Source organism: Balaenoptera physalus (genome assembly GCF_965194825.1).
Source record: "Balaenoptera physalus genome assembly, chromosome: 20".
Lineage (NCBI taxonomy): Eukaryota > Metazoa > Chordata > Mammalia > Artiodactyla > Balaenopteridae > Balaenoptera > Balaenoptera physalus.
In genome coordinates, this window is record NC_138901.1 from 62,923,394 (window position 1) to 62,938,713 (window position 15,320).

At 40.4% G+C, this 15,320-nt stretch overlaps 1 protein-coding gene across 22 annotated transcripts in view; it reads left to right on the forward strand.

Annotated features, from left to right (window-relative positions):
- The window catches only part of NCOR1 (nuclear receptor corepressor 1), a gene marked incomplete at its 3' end in the record, with an annotated part of 145,572 nt that overhangs the window by 64,975 nt on the left and 65,277 nt on the right, over positions 1-15,320 (forward strand). For 16 of the 22 annotated variants that reach the window (XM_082441021.1, XM_082441027.1, XM_082441005.1 and 13 more), the window contains 5 exons: positions 490-580; positions 2,633-2,811; positions 3,290-3,344; positions 4,019-4,120; positions 15,101-15,228. In XM_082441021.1, the coding sequence (XP_082297147.1) occupies positions 490-580; positions 2,633-2,811; positions 3,290-3,344; positions 4,019-4,120; positions 15,101-15,228 (555 nt within the window). The remainder of the gene's footprint in view (positions 1-489; positions 581-2,632; positions 2,812-3,289; positions 3,345-4,018; positions 4,121-15,100; positions 15,229-15,320) is intronic. The other 6 variants (XM_082441025.1, XM_082441024.1, XM_082441006.1 and 3 more) reach the window with 1 other exon arrangement.

Here is a 15,320-nt window from a genome sequence, read left to right on the forward strand (position 1 = left end):
TTTTGCAAAGGTAGAAGCTTTAGTTTTCTTCTCTACTGTCTCATGAAAGCCCCATTAATCACAATTAAGTTTCTGTCAGGGATGATGATTGTGTTTTTTTCCCATCCCTTTTAAAATGTTTTGTGTATTTTTCTAAGTCGGCTGTCCTGTTCTCTGGAAGGCAGACAAAAGACTGCTATTTGAGATGAAAATGACACCAATAACTGTAGTTTTCCAGAAGTTTCCCATAAACAGTTCTGCCATTGGAACTTAGACATGTAACCTTTAAAAAGAAATCTTAGCATTTAAATTGTTACTAATTTTATAGATAAATGGCTTAAACATATTGCTTAAAAGTAGTTTCTCAGTAGCATTTTAGGTTTCTTCTCTGACTTCTAGTTGATTAAAAAGTCCCATTCAGAAAAGAAATCGATGTGAAAGTAATCTAACTGATATGTCTTCTTTATAAAAGGCCTTTAAATATATCTATAATTTCTCCCTCATATTTAGAGTTGGGCAGAGGGGAGCTGGTCTTTCAGCCACCATTGCTAGGAGTGAACATGAGATTTCTGAAATTATTGATGGGCTCTCTGAACAGGAGGTAAGACAGTTAATTGATTTAATTCAAGTTAATTGATTAATTATTCAGGCATTTTAGCCTCATACCCCATAAACTAAGGGTTTATTTGTATATAACTGAGGGAACACTTATGGCATTTGAATTGTTCCAAAGTTTGTGGCCGACCATTGAAGGTTTTAAACAAGGCCGCCCTGTGATCATATTGCCATTTCTACGAAGACGGCTTTGGCAGCAGGGAGGCCTGGAAAGAGGTGAGGAGGCTGTTAGGATAAAAATAAGGAGCTGAGTCAGGGCGATGGTGGTGGAAACGTGTAGGGAGGGCCTGGTGGAGAGACTGTAGAAGGTAGAGTGGACAGGACAAGTGTGGGGTGAGAAGGAAGAGCAGGTGAGAGGACTGAGCTGCTGGTGCTGCTTCCTAAAAGAGCAAAGGAGCGTGTACTTTGCAGGTGTTTGTATGTCGGGTGGTGGACCTGAGGTTCGGGGGGGTGTCCAGAGTGTGATCTCTAGCCAGCTGAGATCTGATCTGATATTAATAAATCGGTTCTGAATAAGAGTAAATCTCTGTTCCTAACAGTGAATCTTCGTAGCTGTTTTCAAACTATCTCTGAAGGTCGGTCCAAAAACCATATATTGAGTTTTGCTAGTTTTGGTTTTATAATATGGCTTTTAAAAAGCCTCGTCTCTAAATTTTGAAAGGCATGCTTATTTGAACATCATGGTCCTCTTAAGTGATGAAGACAATTATTATATTGCTATACATTTCAGAATTTGTGGCCATAATCTCTGCAGTGATGACTAACTCTGTGTTAAATTTCTTTGCTCACTTTTTGACTGATTCTATAAGGGGGGCATCTGTAAACAGCCAAAACTAGTATCAGGTGAGGTGATTTCAAGCTAATGTGTCTGTCCCAAACCACACTTTGGTGTTCAGACTGATTGAGAGTACCCATAAAATTAGAACCTTTGTACGGACTTGACTCTAAGGCAATGTCCGCTTCTAGGAGAAGAGTTTCAGGAAAAAAACCTAGCCTTGTATTGAGGTCAGTACTTACACTTTTTTTTCTTTCTTTTTTTTTTAAGATGTGAACTGAAGCAATCTAATTCTAAATAGAATCATGTATTTGTGCATCTTTTTTTTTTTCAAATTTATTTCTTTATTTATTTTTGGGTGTGTTGGGTCTTCGTTTCTGTGCGAGGGCTTTCTCCAGTTGCGGCAAGCGGGGGCCACTCTTCATCGCGGTGCGCGGGCCTCTCACTATCGTGGCCTCTCCCGGCGCGGAGCACAGGCTCCAGACGCGCAGGCTCAGCAATTGTGGCTCACGGGCCCAGTTGCTCCGCGGCATGTGGGATCTTCCCAGACCAGGGCTCGAACCCGTGTCCCCTGCATTGGCAGGCGGACTCCCAACCACTGCGCCACCAGGGAAGCCCAGTACTTATACTTTTTGGTAAAAGTTTTTTCATGGAAGTTTGTGCTTATAAACTTACTGAATTAAACTGTGGGAAAAATAAATTGTATAACTGTAACCAAGTTTTAGTTGAAATTCTAAGGATAATAGTCTTAAATTTGCAATGGAAAGATTATGTAAGATTAGCAAGAAGTGTTTAATACTTAAGTAAGTTTAGTTAATTTAAAATCAATGACCTTAAGATTTTGGTTCCTGTCTGCTTATTTTTCTATTTTATTATTCTTTAAAATGATGTTAAGACTTTTTAAAATGAGGCAATATTAATGTTAGTAAGTGCTTCATAAGATCACTACTTCAGTGACCTGTCCTTTAGGTGTAAGATTCATTGTTTGACGTATCAGCTTCCTTTAAGGAAAGAACTCTTCTCAAATTGTAGTAGTGGATTATAAAAAAATAATACCTGTACTCTCTGCCTCTCTTATTCATGCAATGAGTATTTATTAGATAATGTGTATAATTACTGTATGTTAGATGTTATGGTACCACTGCTGTTGTCATTAAAGTACATACGTGGTGTTTCATTGTCTATTAAGACAGTTGGTCTGTGGCCCTCTTTAAGTTTTATTCTCTGTAAATTGCATTTTTTTTCTTTTTTCTTTTTTTTCAGAATAATGAGAAACAAATGCGACAGCTCTCTGTGATCCCACCTATGATGTTTGATGCAGAACAGAGAAGGGTCAAGTTCATTAATATGAATGGGCTTATGGAGGACCCTATGAAGGTTTATAAAGATAGGCAGTTCATGAATGTTTGGACTGACCATGAGAAGGAGATCTTTAAGGACAAGTAATTTAAATTTTAAATTACTCTCTAATAGAAGCTTACATAAGTTAGTGAAAAGTATTGGCATTTACTTGTAAATTGAACTGTTTCCCCCAAAACTTGACCCCATTTTGGCATTTGAGTGGGTACTGTGGAAGTCAGAAAAGACAGATTTGATATGACCTTCCTGTAAGTTTATGGGTGGGAATGCAGGTACCAGGTAAGAACAGGGTTGTGGAGTCATTTTAAGAGTGGTACCCAAACCTGGGCGGTGTCCGATTCACCCGGAGGTGCATTATAAAGTTACAGATTTCTGTGCTCTACTGTATTCCAATCCAGTCAGTTCCTGGCGGACGGTGCCCAGGAATCTGTGCCCTTTAAGAGGACATTAGCATTTAGGAGTCGCTAGAAATTAGTCTACTTTATATTTCTATTCCCAAGGGCTTTCCCCCCCTCTTTTTAAGTTGTTAAAATGTGTGTGTGTTTTTTTTCTTTTACTCAGGTTTATCCAGCATCCAAAAAACTTTGGACTGATTGCATCTTACTTGGAAAGGAAGGTAAGAAATGGTTTACATTGAGAATGTCTGTAGATTTGTGATGGTTGCTGCTTTGAAGCTTTTGTGCCTAGTGCACAGAAGTAGTTAAATAGAATTTTTGCAAAGGGCTTGATACAGAAAAGATTCTCATGTGAATAGTATAGTGATATTTACAATTATATGATGACCAATTCTAAGCACAGAACACAGACTAATTTTCATGGTTAATCAAAAATGACCTGATATTATATTTCCCTAAAAACACATAGGTTACAATGTTTTTTGAACCTCATTAAACTTCTAATTAAAATTTCAGAGTTCTGATTTTCCCTGAAATTTTTTCACAGTGGATTGGATGTTGGGTTTGTGAGCAAAGTGAGACATTTTGAATATTTACGTATATAGAGGAAGAAAGAGACTTTAGTTACTCGGAATGAAGAAAGTGCTTGAATGTTTCTGATAGTTCCTGGTATCTTTTACATAATTTGTATTAAGACAGCTGTAATTGTCCATCAAGATAGTAGACACTATATATGTGTATTTTTACAGCCTAGATATGCCTTAAAAAGCTAGCCATTTGTGGTTTTCCTCATTTTATACTTTGAGAACACTAGAGATTTTCCTTGAAAGTGTTACTTGATATTTTTAAAAAATTTTATTTCATTGGATCCTCAAAAATAATTTTTTTTTTGTAGAGTGTTCCTGATTGTGTTTTATATTACTACTTAACCAAGAAAAATGAGAATTATAAAGCCCTAGTAAGAAGGAACTATGGAAAACGCAGAGGAAGAAACCAGGTATGTTTCATTATTGTATGAAACAATTTCAGGGTTGGTGGAAATATGAAGATGAAAAATTTTGTAACAGGAGCCTTGTATGTAATAAAGTGTACTTTAGGAATTGATGTTTCTATTAAATTAATTAGAATGTTATGAACATGTTTTGATTATTTTGAATATATATTTAATGTGTTATATTTTCTACTTTGAATGCATTTTAAGTTTCTAGTATAACAAAATTAATGAGAAGTTTTATATTTTCATGCTGTCGAAATTGTGCATGTCAGAGTTAACAATAATAATGTAATTAAATATGAGAACCGTGACACCCTATTTATATACCACCTTTACCAGTCCTTTTGTCTGTGGAGGGGACAGGTAGAGTAAGGGAGAGAAGAGAAGTACAGCATGGTGACCAGAGTACAGGGTTGTTTACTGAAATACCTGGGACCTGATTGTGTTTCAGGTTAACTTTATTTCCGGGGTTAAAGCACTTGACCTCAAAAGACTGTTTTTAATGCAGTGCAGTGTGTGTTTTCACAGTCGCAGTTCAGTACTTTAGAAACTCTTTTCCTTCAAGTAGCTGATCAGCCGCCGTCACAGCTCCCATCTGTTCTTCCTGTGCACCCCACACCCTGAGACCGCTTGCAGGACGCGTGGCACGTGTGGGCGTGGACAGCTGCTGCCATCTTCAAGCATTCCTAACGCTCTTCTGGTTCCCTCACACAGTCCCCCGCCTTCCCTTCCCTGGTCACCCCGGTTGCCAGATACAGGTTCTCTCATGATGTGTGGTCATTGTTCCTCCAAAACAATGCCACCTGACAAGATGTGATGGCACACTCATCAGAAGCAGTATTTCTTGGTCAAAAAAAGTATAGAGTGTTTCATGAGTCACCTGTGTAAAACGCTGCTAGAGGTCAAGTGAACTGCGGTGGGTGGGTGAGGGGCCAGGACTAAGACCGTAGTGAGCGAGGGGCACGGGGTGCGGGGCGACACGCTGCAGAGCACAGGCGTCCCCTTGTTTGTAGGGTTCGCTTCGAGAGGGTGCCGAGGAACGGTGGCGGGGCTGCTGGGAATCAGAAGGGAGGGAGGGGCCTGCTGGTGCAGCAGCCAGTGTTGCAGAGACAGAGCAGTGGCTGCAGAGCTCCAGGAAGGGCTAACCAACTAACTGAATGGAAGGTTGGACGTTGGTGGTGATGTGGGAAACTCTGTTGCGCCAGAGGAGCCAGGGCATCTCCCCACTTCCCACAGACAAAGTGGAGTCAGGGTCCATTAGCCAGAGATGGTAGAGCCCACCAGCATCTTAAACAAGTTTCAACTACTAATTTTTTTTTTTTAATTGATTCTTCCAATCCAAGAACATGGTATATCTCTCCATCTGTTGGTATCATCTTTAATTTCTTTTATCAGTGTCTTACAGTTTTCTGCATACAGGTCTTTTGTCTCCTTAGGTAGGTTTATCCCTAGGTATTTTATTCTTTTTGTTGCAGTGGTAAATGGGAGTGTTTCCTTAATTCCTCTTTCAGATTTTTCATCATTAGTGTATAGGAATGCAAGAGATTTCTGTGCATTAATTCTGTATCCTGCAACTTTACCAAATTCATTGATTAGCTCTAGTAGTTTTCTGGTGGCATCTTTAGGATTCTCTATGTATAGTATCATGTCACCTGCAAACAGTGACAGTTTGACTTCTTCTTTTCCAATTTGTATTCCTTTTATTTCTTTTTCTTCTCTGATTGCCATGGCTAGGACTTCCAAAACTATGTTGAATGATAGTGGTGAGAGTGGACATCCTTGTCTTGTTCCTGATCTTAGAGGAAATGCTTTCAGTTTTTCACCATTGAGAATGATGTTTGCTGTGGGTTTGTCGTATATGGCCTTTATTATGTTGAGGTAGGTTCCCTCTGTGCCCACTTTCTGGAGAGTTTTTACCATAAATGGGTGTTGAATTTTGTCAAAAGCTTTTTCTGCATCTATTGAGATGATCATATGGTTTTTATTCTTCAATTTGTTAATATGGTGTATCACATTGATTTGTGTATATTGAAGAATCCTTGTATCCCTGGGATAAATCCCACTTGATCATGGTGTATGATCCTTTTAATGTGTTTTTGGATTCTGTTTGCTAGTATTTTGTTGAGGATTTTTGCATCTATATTCATCAGTGATATTGGTCTGTAATTTTCTGTTTTTGTAGTGTCTTTGTCTGGTTTTGGTATCAGGGTGATGGTGGCCTCATAGAATGAGTTTGGGAGTGTTCCTTCCTCTGTAATTTTTTGGAAGAGTTTGAGAAGGATGGGTGTTAGCTCTTCTCTAAATGTTTGTTAGAATTCACCTGTGAAGCCATCTGGTCCTGGACTTTTGTTTGTTGGAAGATTTTTAATCACAGTTTCAATTTCCTTACTTGTGATTGGTCTGTTCATATTTTCTATTTCTTCCTGGTTCAGTCTTGGAAGGTTATACCTTTCTAAGAATTTGTCCATTTCTTCCAGGATGTCCATTCTATTGGCGTAGAGTTGCTTGTAGTAGTCTCTTAGGATGCTTTGTATTTCTGCGGTGTCTGTTGTAACTTCTCCTTTTTCATTTCTAACTTTATCGATTTGAGTCCTCTCCCTCTTTTTCTTGATGAATCTGGCTAATGGTTTATCAATTTTGTTTATCTTCTCAAAGAACCAGCTTTTAGTTTTATTGATCTTTGCTGTTGTTTTCTTTGTTTCTATTTCATTTATTTCTGCTCTCATCTTTATGATTTCTTTCCTTTTCCTAACTTTGGGTTTTGTTTGTTCTTCTTTCTCTAGTTCTTTTAGGTGTAAGGTTAGATTGTTTATTTGAGATTTTTCTTGTTTCTTGAGGTAGGCTTGTATTGCTATAAACTTCCCTCTTAGAACTGCTTTTGCTGCATCCCATAGGTTTTGGATCGTCGTGTTTTCATTGTCATTTGTCTCTAGGTATTTTTTGATTTCCTCTTTGATTTCTTCAGTGATCTCTTGGTTATTTAGTAGTGTATTGTTTAGCCTCCATGTATTTGTGTTTTTTACGTTTTTTTCCCTATAATTGATTTCTAATCTCATAGTGTTGTGGTCAGAAAAGATGCTTGATATGATCTCAATTTTCTTAAATTTACTGAGGCTTGATTTGTGAGCCAAGATGTGATCTGTCCTGGAGAATGTTCCGTGCGCACTTGAGAAGAAAGTGTAATCTGCTGTCTTTGGATGGAATGTCCTATAAATATCAATTAAATCTGTCTGGTCTATTGTGTCATTTAAAGCTTGTGTTTCCTTTTCTGTCTGGATGATCTGTCCATTGGTGTAAGTGAGGTGTTAAAGTCCCCCACTATTATAGTGTTACTGTCAATTTCCTCTTTTATATCTGTTAGCAGTTGCCTTATGTATTGAGGTGCTCCTATGTTGGGTGCATATATATTTATAATTGTTATATCTCCTCTTGGATTGATCCCTTGATCATTATGTAGTGTCCTTCCTTGTCTCTTGTAACATTCTTTATTTTAAAGTCCATTTTATCTGATATGAGTATTGCTACTCCAGCTTTCTTTTGATTTCCATTTGCATGGAATATCTTTTTCTGTCCCCTCACTGTCAGTCTGAATGTGTCCCTAGATCTGAAGTGGGTCTCTTGTAGACAGCATATATATGGGTCTTGTTTTTGTATCCATTCAGCAAGACTGTATCTTTTGTTTGGAGCATTTAGTACATTCACGTTTAAGGTAGTTATCGATATGTATGTTTCTATTACCATTTTATTAATTGTTATGAGCTGTTTTTGTAGGTCCTTTTCTTCTCTTGTGTTTCCCACTTAGAGAAGTTCCTTTAACATTTGCTGTAGAGCTGGTTTGGTGGTACTGAATTCTCTTAGCTTTTGCTTGTCTGTAAAACTTTTGATTTCTCCGTCGAATCTGGACGAGATCCTTGCTGGGTAGAGTAATCTTGGTTGTAGGTTCTTCCCTTTCATCACTTTAAATATATCGTGCCACCCCCTTCTGGTTTGTAGAGTTTCTGCTGAGAAATCAGCTGTTAACTTTATGGGAGTTCCCTTGTATGTTATTTGTCGTTCTTCCCTTGTTGCTTTCAATAATTTTTCTTTGTCCTTAATTTTTGTCAATTTGATTATTATGTGTCTCGACGTGTTTCTCCTTGGGTTTCTCCTGCCTGGGACTCTGTGCACTTCCTGGACTTGGGTGGCTATTTCCTTTCCCATGTTAGAGAAGTTTTCGACTATAATCTCTTCAAATATTTTCTCGGGTCCTTTCCCTCTCTCTTCTCCTTCTGGGACCCTTATAATGTGAATGTTGTTGCGTTTAATGTTGTCCCAAAGGTCTCTTAGGCTGTCTTCATTTCTTTTCATTCTTTTTTCTTTATTCTGTTCCACGGCAGTGAATTCCACCATTCTGTCTTCCAGGTCACTTATCCGTTCTTCTGCCTCAGTCATTCTGCTATTGATTCCTTCTAGTGTAGTTTTCATTTCAGTTATTGTATTGTTCATGTCTGTTTGCTTGTTCTTTAATTCTTCTAGGTCTTTGTTAAACATTTCTTCCATCTTCTCGATCTTTGCCTCCATTCTTTTTCTGAGGTCCTGAATCATCTTCACTATCATTATTCTGAATTCTTTTTGTGGAAGGTTGCCTATCTCCACTTCATTTAGTTGTTTTTCTGGGGTTTTATCTTGTTCCTTCATCTGGTATGTAGCCCTCTGCCTTTTCATCTTGTCTGTCTTTCTGTGAATGTGGTTTTTGTTCCACAGGCTGCAGGGTTGTAGTTTTTCTTGCTTCTGCTGTCTGTCCTCTCAGCTACTAATTTTTAACAATAGCTTTATTCCTAATTACAAACTAGTATTTATAACATTTATTTTTAGAAATTATATGTATTACTGTTTAATTTTTTCAATCCCGGGTAAAGTCAGGGGATGATTTGATTTATATTATACCTCACCTTTGGCGGGTTAGCAGTCTGTTGCTTGTGATGACAGAGCAGGAAGTTTTGTGCGACAGGGAGTGTCTCTGTTACTCTGAAACATCGGCTTTCTATCCTAAAGTTATCTGGGACAGCATTTCACTCCTTGCTGGGACGTGCGTGTCCCTGTGCAGTTCGAGCCACGGTGGTGTTTTCTTCTGCACCACTTGTCCTCTGTGCTAGCACCCTTCCCACATCTCAGGACGCATGTGCAGAGCCAAGGTGGTCCAAGTGTACCCTCACCTGGACCTGAACCTTGGAATGCTTGCCCCTGGCTAGGCTCAGTTTTCGTTTTGGGTAGGCTTTCTGACAGTCTAGTCCTGCCACCCTGAAGATTTTCCCTCTACTTTTATATTTCTCTGGTTGATTCATTGGGAACTTGGGAGGGGAGGGAGTTAAATGATGGACTTAAACTACTATCGCAGACCAAAAGAATCTTACCTCTGTTTCTTAGCTGCTTATGTCAAAATACATGGACAGTTTTTCAGAGGTAGGTAGTGTTGGGTCATGTTTGCTCTCTCCTGTGGAACCGAATGGTGGGCGCTGATACCAGAAGAGAGGGGAGGCCATTAGACTTTTCAGCAGAAGAGTCACCTCAGGTTTCATTGTGACAGGAGCCTTCTGGCTGCTCTGTTGAGACTCTCATGTAGGGGAGGCCAGTTAGGGGTTATTTTAGTAATTTCAGTGGCTTGGACCAGGCTCTCGTGGAAGCTGGAGAGAACTGGTCAGGTTCTGGGTATGTTTTTGGAGGTAAGGCCAGTGGGTTTTGCTGATGCAGTGATTGTAGGGATGCAAGGACAGTTAGCAGAGATAGGCTGTCTTAGCTGCTGGAGTTGCCGTTGACTGTGACGGGCACGGTGGAAGGAGGAGCAGATTTGGGGGGATAATAAGCACGCACTAGATTTTAAATACCTGTTAGACTTTGTCCACATGGAGATGTAGAGTGGGCGGTTAGATACAGAAGTCTGCAATTTAGGAAGAAGATCTCTGTTGGAAATAGAGAATTTTCTATATAGAAAAATGTTCAGAAAGACTTCTTTTTTTTGCCATGCCACGTGGCTTGTGGGATCTTAGTTCCCTGACCAAGGATCGAACCCAGGCCCCCAGCAGTGGAGGCTCGGAGTCCTAACCACTGGACTGCCAGGGAATTCCCCCAGAAGACTTTTTAAAAAAAAAGAATCTAGTTACAAGTTAAAAATTTTTAAATGGGTATTTTTACCCTGGCAGGTATAGAGATGTGACTAATTTGAAAATCACTCTACTGCTCTATTATGCAGTCAAGATTGAATGAGTAGGAATTACCTCGGGTCATCCCGAGCGATTAGAGATTTATTCCGGATTTATTCCTCTGATGTGTGCACTCCATCCTTTCAGGCTTTGATTGCTTCTCCCCTCCCCCAGTCCCAACTGCTTACCTGTAGGAAGTAATTTTTATTCAGCACATGAATATGTAGTGTGCTGTTGGCTGAGAGATTCCACATCTGTGAGGTGTGATTTTTAACATTGCTGTTGCCATAGGGGGACCTTGCATATTATTTACGTAGAAAATGAGTTTTAATCTCAGAATCATCGGGAAATGAGCGATAATCATACTTTTGTTACAGTTGTGTTCAGAGGTTATTGTTGGCAAAAGTTTTAACTCTTCTCTCAGAAATCCTGTTAGCTACTGCCCAAACCATTGTTACAGTCCAGCATATTGGTGTCCCATGACGAGAATGCGTGTGGTTCTTTATCAATTTTAGTTGAAGCAGTGAATGCTTATCAAAAATTATAAACCAAAAGCCCCTCTTCAGCTTTACTGTTTGGGATCTAGAATTGTAAATACCATGCCAAGTAGTAACTTGATTCTGTGTGCAACATTTTTGTTAGAAGTGAGAATTCCATCTCACTTTCCAGCATAAACTCCCATGTAATAAGTCTGTCACTGTGCAGATGGGATTCCTGTGGCACCTGCTCGTGACCTGCAGTAAAGCAAGTCATTGTTTAGAAACCACATTTTTCATTTCCAGGTCTTCGAGGGCTCTTACAAGAATTTGTACTCTCCCTTCATGCCGACAACATCTTCCCCTTTAACTGTGCCAGCGTGTTTTTATTCCCCAGAGGTGTTCAGAAAGCATATACTTATGTAAATGTAGTGATTGTTGAAGTTGGAGGAGTTTTTGACTAAACCATTAGCTATACACTAGTTAGAAAGGGTGATTTAGACAATTAAAGAATTGGGTATAATGGAAGGAGCTTTAGATCCCCAAATGCTCTGCTTCTTTGTGTCTGTGACACTCTAGATGTGTCCCTTGGTGACATCTGTGAGCACTGGTTCTTACCTTGCAGGGTTTATAGGAGACTAGTTGTGTGTGCAGTACCCAGAGTGTAGGGACCGCCCAGTAAGTAAAGGGCAGCAGCTACCGCTTTTGTTGCCTTCAACCAAACATGCTTCTTGGTGATTGACAGCTTTCACTCTTCAGGAAAGTAGTCTCCAATTCAATTGCTTTAAAGGCATTAGTTATTAAAATACTTTGATAAGATTGGCATAAGATATTTTCTGTTTACTGCCTGAAGTACTTTAAAAAAACCTCAGTGGCTGAAGTACTTCATTTTTTCTGTTTCTTGTACATTGTTATTTAACTAGCTCCTTGTTCTTAAGTTTGGTCATTTCACTTCTTGGCAACTTCATTGTCTGCTGAGTGGGAATTCCTTTATTTATTTGTTTTCTAAAGACCTGAGCATTTTAACAAATATATATGAGTGTTAGACACCCAGTCAGATGTAGTAGTAATAAATCTCAGCATAAGCTAGCATTTGATCTTTTCTTTTTTCTTTTTTTTAAAAATATATTTCTTTTTAAAATTTATTTATTTATTTATTTTTGGCTGCGTTGGGTCTTTGTTGCTGCATGTGGGCTTTCTCTAGTTGCGGCGAGCGGGGGCTACTCTTCGTTGCGGTGTGTGGGCTTCTCATTGCAGTGGCTTCTCTTGCTGTGGAGCATGGGCTCTAGGCACGTGGGCTTTAGTAGTTGTGGCGCACGGGCTCAGTAGTTGTGGCTCACGGGCTCTAGAGCGCAGGCTCAGTAGTTGTGGCACACGGGCTTAGTTGCTCCGCAGCATGTGGGATCTTCCCGGACCAGGGCTTGAACCTGTGTCCCCTGCGTTGGCAGGCGGATTCTTAACCACTGTGCCACCAGAGAAGCCCTAGCATTTGATCTTGCTATAGAGGACCCTGCTGAAATTGACCCTATTCTTCATTTATCTTCATGAAATACATGTAACTTTCACTTTTTTTCATTGGAATTTTTATTTTGTTTTATAATGTGCTCTGCCATTCAGAGTGAATAGCTTATTGTTTGGCAGGAATGTTTCATGTTGGGAGAACCTCCCTAACAGAATGAGACTTTTTTTTAATTGACTATCAAGCGTTGGGCTTAAGGAGGGAGGAACCCGGACAAGAAGCTCATGGGAGCGCCTGTGTCTCTAGGGTCCTTTGAAGAGTCTCCTTTTGAAACCATGGACTTCCGCTCCAGCCAGCCCGCTGGAAAGGGTTGAGGTGTGTGGCCTGTAACCTCCGTCCTAGACCATGGGGGCTGGCACTTTTCTTTACAGATCTGCCTGAAACAGAAGCAGTACCAGCCACTTCTTGTGAAAACCAGAGTTTGTTCCTTCCTTTCTTAGTGTCCGTGGCCATCCTTGCTGTGGGTGTTGATGCTTGTCTCCCGGGTTAAGTGCTGTCCGCAATCTCGGGCCTCCGTCACATCCCTCTGCACTCGCTGCTGCTCAGTGTGGGGCTCTGCTCTGGAGGTGCACACGCTTCTGCAGACTGTCTGGCAGCCCCAGCAGCTTCTTTGGCTCATTTGCACACACTCTGTAGGACTGGGGGCTGCGTTACTGGAGGGATCCTGCCCTCTTCTTCCCTTTGACTGGTCGAAACAGGTGCTGCCCTTGCCTCTCAGCCACCAGCACTGCAGGAGGGGGCCAGTCAGCTGTGGGACGGTTTCAGGCAGCAGGGCACATGGGGGATTGCTTGCTTACTTCAAAACCCGGGTCAGCATTAGAAGCAGAAGAGTATTCGGGGAATACAGTTACATGTGTTGTTCAAGTCTAAGGGACAGTAGACCTCTTTCCTTATCTTCAGCTGAGTTGACACCTCCCCATCACTTCTTAGGGCTATAAACCGTTTTCTGGGTTACGCAGCCCACTTGCTAGGCAGGGGGCAGAGTTTGTTGTTGGTATGTCATTTTGTTGGTTCAGAATGACAGATGAATGCTACGTTTGTGGGGGGCAGGGTGAGGTTATTAGCATTTCAGACAGATCTTGGGATCACTGTGATGTGCTAGGAAGTCAGATGAATAAAACATTCCCAGCTGGAAAGTATCTATTAAAATCTTCCTGATTTCTTAGTTTTCTCTAGCAATAATACATACTCAGGAGAAAAGGAAACTGGCAGTTAGCCAGGGTGAGAACCTGGGAAGGTCAGGTAAGGTAAGTGAGGGAATTATGGTATGGAAACGATTTAGCTGGGGTCAGAGTGGAAGAGTGGATGCCGTTCTTGGTGGGCTGTGAAAATTTCCTAGCGTCAAGGGATTGTAGATGGTGATGAGGACAAAAAGCAGGACTGGACCGGCGACAGTGGAGATGTGGGCTGAGAGGGATGTGAGTGGCGGTGGTTGCAGGGCACACTGTCGGATTATAGGGTCGGGGGGGGGCAGTGCCCACTGAGGATGGCGGTGGTGACTCCCTGTGGGAGACTGAATGGCAGTGACCTGAAAGTATTTCACACGTAGGATATCGTGTTGATAGAAAAGGCATTGACAGGCATCTTGAAATCTGAAGAATAACGACATGGCATAATGAGCCATGTGATAAAATCATCTCTGTGCTCCTGGGAGTCTTTGGGAGTCAATCTGTAACACCAAAAGAGGAAAAAAGGTGTCATAGGTAGATTTTCTGAAATTTGTAAAAGGAGGTTTTTAAATACCGCAGTTGAGCAGTGTTCTGGAAGTGGCAGTCGTGAGCAGGAAGGGTTTAGATTCTTCCTTCTTCCTCCGTGTGTAGAAGGAGGCCTCTCCAGAAGGGGTCCCCCTTCTGGAGAGGACCCCTTCTGGAGAGGCCAGCTGTCTTAAGGAAGAAGCTAGATTGTAGTTCTGGGGAGGTGGTAAAAGACTGTGAGATGCTATCGGAAGTTGAGGAAGATTTTACTCTATTCTGAGCAAAGGCATGAAAATGCTGGGTGTGCTGAGGGCAGCCCGGGCGCAGACCGTGTGGGCAAAGGTACACCTGGGCTGGTCGGCCGCGTGCTGCGGGGGAGCTGGAGTACGGTCCTGTTCGATTAGGCTGTTTGATTTCGTAATTAAAACACCACAATTTCATTTCACTTTTCTCAGGTTTAGCAAATGAGACATCAGAGTTAAAAGGGTCCATAATCTTATTCTCTTCCAGTCTTTGTTTATATACATATTTACGATTACAGAGTTGTAATTACAGTTTAGGCATTTGAGTGTTTTACTTTTTAGTTTATTATATCCATAATATTTTCCTAAATCGCTTCAGTCTTGATAATGGCCATGGCTGTCTACTCTTCCAGTAAATGAATGTTTCCCCAAAAGAGTAAAAGCATAAAGAGGTTTCTTGTAGTATTATCCATAATGATGAAAAATTTGGGAACATATTAAGGATCTAATACCGTGAGGATGGTTTGACAAATTACCGAATTTCAAGTAGAATTGAAATGTGTAAGTGACAGATTAGATGTGGGAATTACAAAAAGAGAGTACCAACCTCAGCTTTCTAAGTGGAATCTTAACATTGTCACCTGTCTGATGGATCCAGACGCTATGAACATTTGTGTGTGTGACCTTTTAAGCAATACATATAGACTACATTAAAGAGCATTAGACTCATTTTTAATACATGACCCCTAGTTACATTGTAGATGGTGAATAAGTTAATCATAAATTTGTTGCATAGATATGTATTATTCATCATTATGATTTGAGGAGCTGTTTGTTTTACTTTCCAATTTTACAAATGATGGTTCATTCTAGCAGCAAATTGCCCGACCCTCACAAGAAGAAAAAGTAGAAGAAAAAGAAGAAGATAAAGCAGAAAAAACAGAAAAAAAAGAGGAGGAAAAGAAAGATGAAGAAGAAAAAGATGAAAAGGAGGACTCTAAGTGAGTTAAACAGTTAAATGTTGTAGTTATTTTTAAATAATGAGATTGAATCTATTGAAGGTATAAAATTTTAGATAAAAGAATCAATGGGA